This window comes from Cucurbita maxima, unplaced genomic scaffold (assembly GCF_002738345.1).
Source record: "Cucurbita maxima cultivar Rimu unplaced genomic scaffold, Cmax_1.0 Cma_Scf00047, whole genome shotgun sequence".
NCBI lineage: Eukaryota > Viridiplantae > Streptophyta > Magnoliopsida > Cucurbitales > Cucurbitaceae > Cucurbita > Cucurbita maxima.
This window is the reverse complement of record NW_019272063.1, coordinates 425,644-437,673: the sequence shown is the minus strand read 5'-3', so window position 1 is coordinate 437,673 and position 12,030 is coordinate 425,644. Positions and strand designations below refer to the sequence as shown.

The 12,030-nt window shown below is 32.9% G+C and overlaps 5 protein-coding genes across 5 annotated transcripts in view; 1 reads left to right on the top strand and 4 right to left on the bottom strand.

The window, feature by feature from the left end:
* Window positions 1-81: 81 nt before the first annotated feature.
* Window positions 82-1,829, top strand: LOC111470765 (probable xyloglucan galactosyltransferase GT14). The gene has a single exon (XM_023116365.1). It carries the CDS (start codon window positions 82-84, stop codon window positions 1,738-1,740), a length of 1,659 nt encoding a protein of 552 aa, XP_022972133.1. The 3' UTR covers window positions 1,741-1,829.
* Window positions 1,830-3,108: 1,279 nt separating this feature from the next.
* On the bottom strand, window positions 3,109-3,650 carry LOC111470767. The gene has a single exon (XM_023116367.1). The coding sequence runs from the start codon at window positions 3,590-3,592 to the stop codon at window positions 3,386-3,388; it is 207 nt and encodes a 68-aa protein (XP_022972135.1). The 5' UTR covers window positions 3,593-3,650; the 3' UTR covers window positions 3,109-3,385.
* Window positions 3,651-4,885: 1,235 nt separating this feature from the next.
* On the bottom strand, window positions 4,886-5,603 carry LOC111470766. The gene has a single exon (XM_023116366.1). The coding sequence runs from the start codon at window positions 5,262-5,264 to the stop codon at window positions 5,025-5,027; it is 240 nt and encodes a 79-aa protein (XP_022972134.1). The 5' UTR covers window positions 5,265-5,603; the 3' UTR covers window positions 4,886-5,024.
* A 152-nt stretch (window positions 5,604-5,755) lies between these two features.
* On the bottom strand, window positions 5,756-7,821 carry LOC111470768 (nuclear transport factor 2B-like). The gene is made up of 2 exons (XM_023116368.1): window positions 7,382-7,821; window positions 5,756-6,072 (listed from the first exon to the last, which is right to left on the bottom strand). Exons 1-2 carry the CDS (start codon window positions 7,682-7,684, stop codon window positions 5,998-6,000), a joined length of 378 nt encoding a protein of 125 aa, XP_022972136.1. The 5' UTR covers window positions 7,685-7,821; the 3' UTR covers window positions 5,756-5,997.
* A 506-nt stretch (window positions 7,822-8,327) lies between these two features.
* Window positions 8,328-12,030, bottom strand: part of LOC111470780 (probable WRKY transcription factor 75) — a 19,967-nt gene continuing 16,264 nt past the window's right edge. The window contains exons 2-3 of the mRNA XM_023116389.1: window positions 9,214-9,684; window positions 8,328-8,580 (exon numbers count right to left, since the gene is read on the bottom strand). Coding sequence (XP_022972157.1) covers window positions 8,403-8,580; window positions 9,214-9,656 — 621 coding nt within the window. The 5' untranslated portion in view covers window positions 9,657-9,684 and the 3' untranslated portion in view covers window positions 8,328-8,402. The remainder of the gene's footprint in view (window positions 8,581-9,213; window positions 9,685-12,030) is intronic.

Here is a 12,030-nt window from a genome sequence, read left to right as displayed (position 1 = left end):
CATCGGGAGGCATCGTTGTTACAGAATTGTCTCGAGCTCCTACGTAGCGTAGTATCGTGTGCTGATGATTGATGATGAAAAATGGAGAAGATCATATTTCCAAAATGTACCAATCCGATCCCTTTTGTTGCTTTGATGTCCTTCGTTCTATGCTCAATATTGCTCTTCCTTGATTACACTGCCTTGTTTGAAACAAGAAGAAACGAAGCCACTTCCATCACCGATGACTATGCAAATTCATCACAACCCATTTCTCTAAACGCCTCCATTGATCCAAAACCAGAAGAAACCATTGTCGAAGCTCAGATCATCAAAGAACCAGAAGAAGCCATTGTCAAAACTGATATCAGTTCTTCCTCCATTTCGCCACCAGCCAAAAGATCAAGAAAAAAAGCTGCTCGTCACAAAGAAAGATCCAGCAAAACCAAAACCAAAACCAAAACCAAATCAAAAAAACCCCGATTCAAAACGGAGGATTCCTCATGCAAAGGGAGATACATTTACATTCATAATCTTCCCAAGAAATTCAATGAAGGTTTGGCTAAAAGCTGCAAATTACCTCATATGAAATGGTCAGAAATCTGCAGATTCGTGTGGGAAAACAGGGGATTAGGCCCAAAAGTTGAAAATTCCAAACGAGTATTAACCAATAAAGGATGGCATTTCACGAACCAATTCGCATTGGAAGTGATTTTCCATAATAGAATGAAGCAATACAAATGCTTAACCAAGGATTCCTCTAAAGCCTCAGCAATTTTTGTGCCGTTCTATGCAGGGCTTGACGTTGGACCTTACCTTTGGGGATTCAATGCCTCAGTAAGAGACGAAGGGTCAATTGAATTGGCGAAATGGGTATCACAAAGAACAGAGTGGAAAGCCATGTGGGGTAGAGACCATTTCTTGATTGGAGGAAGAATCACTTGGGATTTCAGAAGGGACAATGAAGAGGAATCAGATTGGGGCTCAAAGCTCATGCTTTTACCAGAAACCAAGAACATGACGATGCTGACAATCGAAACAGGGTATTGGAACAATGATTTCGCAATCCCATATCCCACTGACTTCCACCCTTCAAGCGACTCACAAATCACAGAATGGAAGAAGAAGGTGAAAAATCAGAGGAGGCCCTTCCTTTTCGCGTTCATAGGAGGGCCAAGGCCATCACAAGAAACCTCCATTAGAGGGGAGCTGATAAACCAGTGCAAGGCCTCAAAAAGCTGCTCGTTTTTGGCCTGCATCCCTGGGGAGAAGAAATGCGGTGACCCAGTGGCAGTGATGGGCACGTTTATGAGCTCTGTTTTTTGCTTGCAGCCACCAGGGGACTCATTCACGAGAAGATCGACCTTTGATGCCATTATAGCTGGCTGTATTCCTGTTTTCTTCCACTCTGGAACGGCGTATGCTCAGTACATTTGGCACTTTCCAAAGGATCACAAGAAGTACTCTGTTTTCATACCGATGGTTAAAGGGAAAGAGGTGAATGTTAGTAAGGTTCTGGAGGGAATCTCTGGTAAAGAAATTGTGGGTATGAGAAACCAGTTGATAGGAATGATGCCTGGTGTGATTTATGCAGACCCCAGATCGAGATTAGAGGGTTTTGAGGATGCTTTTGATATTTCTGTTAAAGGGATTCTTGAGAGAGTGGAGAGGGTGAGGCAGGGGATTAAGGAGGGTAACGATCCCAGCATTGGTTTTGCAGATATGAACCCTACAAAGTTTGAAATGCTTAGACTTACATGAACAATTCAATTCCTTCCATGGTGTTTTTCTAAATTTGTCTTTCATTCCTTATCATTTACAATGGGTAAATATAAGAGTCACGATACTCTAATATTTTTACATTATATTAAATTATAAAATTTGGTTGGTAAACTTTACAGGTAGGTTGTTTTGTTCAGGTTTAATGTTTTACTTCAAATTTAAGTATTAATCATGACTAAAACGAAAACATCGAATTTAGACATAAAAAGGATATATAGATCTGTTTAATTCAATTTTATACTGATTTAAGCTAGAATCGATCTCATAAAGCAAGACGATGACAAGTTATCCTTCAACTTCGAATGAGTAAACGATTTCTCGAGGGAAGAAGATGATTATGAATTTTTTTAATAATTAAAATGTCCAATATTAGTTGAGTTGTCAATGTATTTGGTAATAGCTCGATTTTTTATTATCCAAAAAGAAAGAAGAATTTATTAAACTTACTTACATCACCAAAACCCACTACATAGAATTCTTTGTAATTTTTTTATTATTTATTATTTATTTTTATAATTAATTAATTTTACTTCCAACTCTATGAAGCGACTTAGTTGGCTTCAAGCTAAATTTGAGCTATTAATAAAAATCTGAAACCTAACCTAACTAATAATGAGAAGAAAAAACATTTTTAATAATTAAGGTTTGAATAATTTATCGGTAACTTTTATCTTATTTTTTCGTTATTATAACTAACAAAAAGTTGATTTTATCTTTTCCACCTATCCGTGGATATGAAATTATTTATTAATTATAAAGTTGATGTGACATCGATTTATTTCATATGAAATACTAAAATAAAGTTTATTAAATAGATGAATATAAAAAATAAAATAAAAACAAATCAAAACATAATTTTAAAAAATCAATAAAACTAAAATCTATACCCTACAAAAAAAAAAAAAAAATTAAATTAAATTTTGTATTTAATATTTAGAAGGAAGAAACTAGTTATAAGAAATTTTAGCAAAATATGGAATAATTTTAATATTTGAAATTATAAGGGTTAATTTGCAATTAAACGGAAAAAGAAATGTTTGGTGGAGCATATTTGGTAGCATAAAGAGATGAATTGAAAATACGAAGGAATGATATGAACCAATGAGAAAATCCACCCACTTTGAAATACTTATAAATATATAATAAATAACCTGCCCCACATGAAATAATAATGTATGAATAATTTGACCTAACGCTTACCATCACTTGACTTGAGACTTATCTTTTGCTAATCACTATTCGTCCAAAGAAATGTCTCGATTGATTTTTGTGATTCCATGTGTTCATCATCACAAGTTCACCAATTGAAATAAACTCGATAGATTAAACAATAAAAACGCTAAGAAGTGAATCCAAAATCTGGAATATATCACATGGATTAGGAATCAATTGACTGTGAATACTAAAATCACTCAAACTAACACAAATTACAACAATATGGCTTCGCCGAATCCGTTAAACAGAAACGCAACATGAAATTGATCTCGAGATTTCGAAGATGAGTTGCAGACAGAGCAGTAAGAAACACAAGCAGAATCAAACGAAGAAACAGAGAATATATACCTGGAATTTCGAAGAATCGCGATCCGATTGCGATTGCGATTGCGATTGCGATTAGGGAGGATTAGAGGTAGATGTGAAGTTGAAGGACGAAGGTGAAGAGGCAAATTAGGGCGAAGAAGATGAGGGAATGGATGAAAATGGAGGCGCCGCTGGTTTGGAAGTTGCCGAACTGGATGAAATGATGGTGGCCGGGGACTTGAAACAGAAGGCCGGGGGATAGTAGAAGAAACAGAACTACAGCCACGAAAACTGGGCCCCAATCCGCCATAATTCCTACCTTTCTGTGCTTCAGTTTCTGAAATCTGACTCATCAAGTGCGCCTCCGCTCACCACCTTTTATATTTGGTCGTGAGACGTGAAAATGCCCATTTTCACTTTTTTAGCTTCAACGCGGTTTTCTATGCATTTCTAGCTCATTTCTAAAACGTTTCATGAACGTGACTCGAGACTTAAGCATACGTCGATATTGTCTACAAACTTTTAATTTCGTACGGCTTATTTGTTCGCTAGTTAGAATAAATGTCGTACAATTATTGTTCTGTTGTCATAAAAGTGCGATTGTGACAAGTGGTATTACTAAATAGTAAATTATTCTTGCTAGATCTTACTGTATTTAAACGAAAAATTCGTTTTTAATGCATATGTGTAGATAAATTTCTTCGGATCATTATTACTCCTAACAAATACAACAGAACTCGAACTCTTTATTTTATTGGTTTGTATTCTTTGTTGAACTTGAGCTTTCCTTGTCACTTCGTATATTAGTATTTACGCTTTCAATATCCACAACCAGACAATAATTGTGGTACATTTCATTTGTTTTCGCCGGAGCGTTCTATCTTGAATACCTTACATTAAATTAAGTCAATTAGTAAATTATTAGTAAAATTAAAAAAAAAATCATAATTTTTGGATTTAATGATTCCTATCCTTTTTCAATCATACTTTTGTATATAAACTATGGATAGAGGTACCCATTAAATAATACAAAAATTCACCCATATGCAAAGTGTGTATATATATATATTTAATTCATCCATATGCAATGCTGATAATAAATAATATGACGACCCACATGAAATAATAAATTAGTAATTTGGTCTACCTCCTTCTTACAATTTTCTATCTATCTTTCACACTATTATTTTAACAAATTATACCAAAATTAAGGGGGGAAATTATAATTTGAATATAAATATTAATACAAAATTAAAATTTATTTTGGGTTCTCCGTGAGTTTTCAAAAAATTAGTCCGAGACTTAAACGAGTAGGGCCCTCACACTCCATGTATTTCTCGCTTCTAAGAATGAAGAATAACCTCACAAATAAAAACCGCTCTTTTTAAATTTGTTTTTAAAAGTCGTTCTCATTTGAATGTATTCGCAATTCATTAACGTACCCATCTTTTATTCAAGTGTCGCTTAATTTTCTTGAATTTAGGTAAATTTTGATTTTGATTTTATAAGAGTGGAAAAGACGGGTTAAGAGGGAAAAATCTATGTCGGGAAAAAGATTGAGAGAATAAAAGCGATCGAGATTACCATATAAGAATACAAACACAATCTCACGTTATGTAGAAGTGAGAAAAAATCACGAGATTTAAATAACTACAACATCGATACAAAGTGTTGCGAAACGAAAAGAAAAATGATGAATTGAAAGATCATTACAAGTAAGAATTGATGAGAAAAGGATGGAATCAGACGTAGATATGAAGATGGAGGACGAGAGTGAAGAGGCAAAAGAGAGCAAAGAAGATGAGGGAATGAAGAAAAATGGAGGTAGCGCTGGTCTCAAAGTTGCCGAACTGGATGAACTTGTCGGCGCCGTGGACTTGGAACAGAAGCCCCGGCGATAGCAGGATGAACAGAATCACCGCCACAAGAACAGGGCCCCAATCCGCCATTCTTCTTTTTGTCTTTGCTTTTGCTACTGCCATCTGCCTGGGGCTTATGCTGTTTTTATAATTGGGCGTTCTTCAGAACATGACAAATTATAGGTGATTAGAGATGTATTTAATTATACCACTTTCATTGGACAACGAGTCTATTCTAGCTTTCATATTAGCACACGTTACTTCAACTAATTATATACAACCATTTATATAAATAATTCCTATCTATTTAACCTGACCTTACAAGTACCAACTTACGAACAATAGGGATCCCGTTTTTTATAGCATCCACAAGCAAGTACTCGTAAGCTCGGGATCCCGCCTCTCACTCGATCAACATCGTACGTCCTTTCCCCTTTCCATTGTTTGATTCCGTTGTGGTGGAATCAATTTTATTTTGAACATTCATATTTCAATTTCCATGTCGTGGAAGTTCTATCAACATTATGTCATGAATGAGTATAAAACGTTATTTTTTCCACAGGTATGATTGCATATAATACACTCGCATTCGAATAAGCACACACACTGTTTCATCACTTGAATTCGAAGAGTATTGAGAAAATCACTAGAATTTGAACAAAGTAATCTACTTCATCAATTCTCGATGACAACCAAGAAATTCAACCTTGCATAGGCACACAATTTGAAGCATAAGCACGATAAGATATAATCCAAGTTCCAATTTGAAATGTCTAAAAAAACTGAAGGGTGATAAACAAACTGGTTGAATAACCTCACATTTCAGGCCTCCCAATGCCATGAACTAATCTCAACTTCAGGCATAGTTCAATCGGAAAATGTCATTCAGCACATAGAAGCTTCCCTGTGGGGTTGGCATCAAATGGAACATCTAAAAGCACAAAGTAAATACATTTTGGTTAGAAAAATTTACTAAGCAATTTAAGCCCTTTAAAACTCAAGGACAGAGTCGAACAACCTAACCAAATCCTACAAAGAACATGGATTCACAGCTAACAACAAAAAAGAGAATTGTTCATGTCGTAATTTGATTTTCACGTTCAGCCATAAGTTCATATCCTGTAGTTAACTATTAAAAACTGCGCCTTCTTTTCCAATCTTGCACATATATTAACAAATTCTAAATTCTTTCTTCCCAGAAGTTCTCGACATAATTGAATTTGTTTCATAATGAGATAAACAGTGTGTTCTATTTCATTATATTACACACAATACATATTCACTTATATTGCTATTCACAGAGTATAAAATATACCGTCATGAATACCATCATTCCATAATTTGTTTTAACAATGCTTTCATGATTCATCATTCTAAAACAAATTCCATTCCATAAGCAATTTGGGCATATATTGAATTAGAAAAGGTAAATGAAGAACGAGCAAATACATGTTCTTGCATTCCCACGTGAATTTATATCTAAAAGTACCACCAAATAGTCAAGGAGAATATAGATCATGATCACAGATTCAATGCGTCATTACTTTCTCTCAAAGATGTCATCATGATAAGCTAGAGAAGTCATAACATGCATAGATACTAGAAGAAAGACATGGGACGAGGCAACGTTTTTATTCAAACATAACAGCAGGGGAACTTTCTTAGTCGCCTCACAAACTCCCGCGGATAAAAGCAGCATCCATTAAGGACCAGTTTAGCACTAACTTTTCAGAGTTAAATAATCAAGGACCTTTTTTTTTTCTAACTAGGCCCATGCTGATAAATCAGCAAGATGGTCAAATGAACTTAATCCACAAGATTTCTTCTAAAAAAATAAGAACCCAATAGTAAAACATGAACCATCTCAGACATGCCGAACCCGCCAAATACCAAATACAATAAAAAGTAGCAAACAAGCATATCACGGTCTCAAGCTTGATCTACAGTACCGTTATCCCAATATGATACAAAAAACCCTAACGAAAACCCCTAGATCTACATGATGAACAAATACGACGCAAATTACCCAAAACCTAATGATACTTCAAGAGCACAAACGCATAAATTAGAGAATCACAACATCAATTCAGTCAAGGAAACTCTAAAACAAGGATCGATCGGCTAACTCCAAGAGAATACAAGATCCAACCAAGATCAATCCATAAATTCAACATCCATAACCACAAGGCTCACAAAACTGCAACAAATCAAGCAATATCTTCAATATGAAAACACATTACCTGACTGAATTTGAGAGCATGCTGTTCTCCGGCGAGTTGAAGATTGCCGCTGACGAATACGAGCACGCCACCGCTAGGGCCAGAAGGCTGGCAATCGACGGTGCTAACGGAGTGTTGGCACTGCTGGAAGGGAAGGCTAGTGAGCTTGGCGACAATATTCTGCGAGCCTTGGATCTTCTGACCTTCAAACGTCAACATGGAATTGTCCTGGTAGAGATTAGCAAGACCGCCTCGATTGGCGTCGAAGGTGGAGTAATAATGATCGACAAATGCCTTAGCCACCGCGTCGGGATCCATCCCCATAACGTTCGATTCTGCCGCCGGTAAACTGCAAAAACACCAACTTTTCTCCGCCCTGCTTGAGAACGACGCAGAGTTTTGCAGAGAAAAACCTGGATACGACAGCGTGAGCCGAGGGTTCAAGAGATGGAGGGTTAATTGGGAATTTATAATGTCGACAATATCGAGGGTTAGACCCATCCGGTTCGTTTCTTTTTTTTTTTAATATAATAAATTTAGGTTTCAATTTTTTTTGAGTCCTAAAATTGCGTTTTAAGAGTTTAATGGAAGTGTAACAGTTTAGCTTTTATATTTTATAATTATTTAGTTTCAAAATTTTTAAATTTTTAAATTTTTAATAATTTATTTATATTATAAAATAATATAAAATAGACCCATAAACTAACTAGAAAATGAAAATATTTAAATTCCATAGAATTTTATTTTTAAATTTTTTTATCTTATACCAATCATATTTTTTTAACTCTGCAATCGACACGAGAAAAAAATTTCAACTCGTGAATGCGACCCACATCCGTACAAACCCGGGACAGCACCTCACTCGTGCAAGTGGCACTACTCAATTTCGATTTGGCATACATCTAAATCTATTTTATTATGTTCGACTCCAACACCCGACCCCATTCCAACAAAATTTCAATAAACATCCTAAAATAAATACTTGTTTATATGTATAGAAAAAATGTAATAAATTTGACATGAGTAAATATTTGTAAAATAATCAATAAGAAGTGTAAATTTGCATCTGGGTCAAAATATGCTCGAAGTTATCCGTGGATTTCTGAATGGGATGAGAGTGAATGCCTTCATAAGTTGTCACCACCACTCCTTCATCTCTTGTTAGCCTTTGCACTTGCTTCTTCACCTTGCACCCTTGGTGTGTGCATTTATAGTAGCTTCTGCAATTCATTAACCAAGCCTTTTCTTACACCATATAATAATACCAAACAAATAATTTATAATTTAACCGACACGACTGAGATAGAAAAGTCTTATCCGTCCTCACCTCCTATTTCATTCTCTATTCTTAAGACGAGAATTTTCCCAGAATTTGGTTGTTTTTCTCTATTAGGGTGCAGTGTGGTAAGGGTTCACTGTCTCCGCTCCTATTTCATTCTCCATTCTCACAAAAATTTTCATTTATTCTTACAAGGGATTGAGACGAGAATTTTTTTAGAATTGGGTTATTTTTTTCTACTAGGGTGCAGTGTGGTAAGGATTCCCCCGTCAACGTCCCTCGCCTCCTATTTCATTCTCTATTCTCATAAGGATCCATACGAGAATTTTTCGAGAATTGGGTTGTTTTTCTATATTAAGGTGCAGTGTGGTAAAGGTTCGGGACGGGAAATGTAATTCCTATTCTCAATCTTATTTAGTCCACTCATTCTTTTAATGTTTATATGGTTTGTGACCGTTCTAAATTGACATCTCTACTAATAATGGGAGGTATTATTCAACGTTTAACCATAAAAATTTGACTTTTAAGGCCTTGGTTTTAATGCTAAGAAATGATTACAGACTAATTAGGTTACCTTGGGAATTTGTTGTTCTTCACACCCTTCTGTCCGTACTTCCTCCATCGATATCCATCATCAAGAATATCAACTTGACTCCTTGTTTGAAAAGCAAATCTCCGGCTTCTCGTCTTCTTTTTCTTATCATTATCTCCCTGTCTCGCCGCCGCCATCTCCGTCGTCTCCGCTCCTCCCTCCACCACCTCCCCCGCTGACCCATCAGCATGGAAGCCTTTACTAACCGAAACCATATCTTCCTTCATACTACTTCTCGTATCCACAGACATGTAGCTCCTCGACACGTCGGGAAACAACGGAAACCCACCGGAGATGCCCGCCTCCCGGAAATGACTTCCATGGATTCCGGTGGGCTCGGAAGCTCGAGAAATCAGCGTTTTCTGGAAAGAGAGGGAGTTTGAAGACGATGAAGCTGAGAGAAAATCTGGGTAACTTTCCATCATCTCTGTGTAAGAGAGAGAGAGAGACAGAAATGGCGGCTGAATAATACTTCGTTTGAAGTTTGAACATTCGTAAACGGCAAGTAAGAGGGAGATCTCGTTTATAATGACAACATTTTCTTTTTTTTCTTTTTTTCTTTTTAATTTTAATTTTATTATGTTGCTTTATCCATTAAGCAATACCACGTATTGCCTATACACCCTTAATTAGAATTAATTTATATTCTAAAATTTAGATGGGTCTATTAATTTAATTATATATTAATTAAACTCTTAATTTTATAATTAAAATTATCAATTCTCACCTTTAAAATTATTTTTATTAATTTATTTATATCAATTTACTAGAAAAATAAAAAGTACGTCACATGAAAAACAACGTTGGATTTGTGTTGTGGATATGAGAGAAATTGTTGGAAGTTAAAATGACACGTCAGCAAATTAACAGGGACTTGTTTATTTTGTCGTGTTAGTATGATTAAGGCTATTTTTTTTGGCATTACAATAACTTTTAAAATAATTAGTGATAAATATATTTTAATAAAATATTTGTCATGCGAAGCAAATTAGTGTTGGATCAATTTCAATTATTTTGAGATATTTTATTTTAATTACTCATATTTAATATTCAAATTATTTTGAGATAATTATTTAAATATATCTATAATTTGAATTATAAGTAACTTTGTTTAAAATTTGCTTGAGGGTTTTTTTTTTTATAATAAATTTACTATTTTATTTATTTATTTAATTCGTTGATTCATGCGGTCTAATTCAATTATTCTAGAAAAATTACGTAACAAGTCTTAAATATATGAATTTTTTTAAAAAATAAAATTTTAATTTTTATAATCCACCTAGAAATTAAGCATTTTGTGAAAATTAGATAAATTGGCTAAATAAAATTTAATTTGTTGATTTAAGGGATTCAATAACATAATCGAAGTGCCTTTAAAATAAATATTATTATAATTTTATAATGGGTTGGTTTTGACCCAACCAAAAAGAAATTGTACCTTTGTACTTTTCTTCCCGTTTTGATTTATTATTACTTTTATAATGATATGTGATTTTTGAGTTATAATATATATAATTAATTATTCGATTTAATTTATTTACAATCTTTTATTAAAATAATTTATTTGAAAATGATTATTAATCAAACTAAAAGTATACTTATTAATTAATAAAAATTAAATTAAAATTTAAGACAAGTTATCGTTTTTATTAATAAATTCTTATAATAGTATAAGATTTATAAGTATATCTTAATTAATATAATTTATTCTATTATAATATTTAATTTTTGTAATATAAGTTCTACTAAATATTTACAATTAAAAATTTATATAATTTTATTGAAATCATCTGCGAGGACAATTATTATAAATTAAAATTATTTAAATTAATAAAAATAAAATAATTAACAATTAATGATTTAAAACATTCTTTTTTCCGACGTCATAAAAATATTATTGGTGATACTTTTAATAATTTAAGAAAAATTAACCACAGGACTAAAATGAAATTCTATAAAAAAATTAGGGCCAAAACATAAAAACGAGAAAGTTGGGGGATAGGAACTGAAAAACAAATTCTCTTTTACTCCACTCTTTGGGTTCATTCCTCTACTACTTCCAGTTTTATATTTGGTGTGAAAGGAAGTTCAAGAAAACAAAATACTTTTCTCATTCCACTTTTTATGACCATTGTTTAATTGACACGATTAAAACGACAAGCTCGGTGGTGTGTATGTTTTGAATGAATAAAATAAAAATATTCTAAAATAAAAAATAAAAAATAAAAAATCAAATTATATTTGCCCATCTTCTATTTATGAATAATATTTTAAAAATATTTTATTTCCTTTTAATATTGAATTTATGCCTATACTAAATAAAAAATAACAATGGATAAATTTGTAGTCTCTATTTATCTTATATTTTAATAATTTAATTCATATATATATATATATTGATTAAATTTTCAACATTAATATAATATATGTTTATGATTGAATCAAACAAATTAGAAAATAATTAAATTCCGGTTTGACTTTGAAAATTTTCACTAAACTATATTTCGTGTATGCTAGCTTTTTTTAAAAAAATAAATAAATAAATAAACTATAAATCAATATACAATGACTTAGACAATTATTATATTTAATTTTGTATGAGAAAAAAAAAAGTTTATTTAAAGGATTGTTTGACGGGGAAACTGAAAAATAAATAGATCATGATAATTCTCTGAATTGTTGGTCGGTTTGAAAAGTCAACAGCATTTTCAACGTTTCAAATTGGGCAATCTGTCCAAATCCAATAGGAAAAAAAAAAAAAAAAAAAAAAAAAAAAAAAAAAAAAAAAAAAAAAAAAAA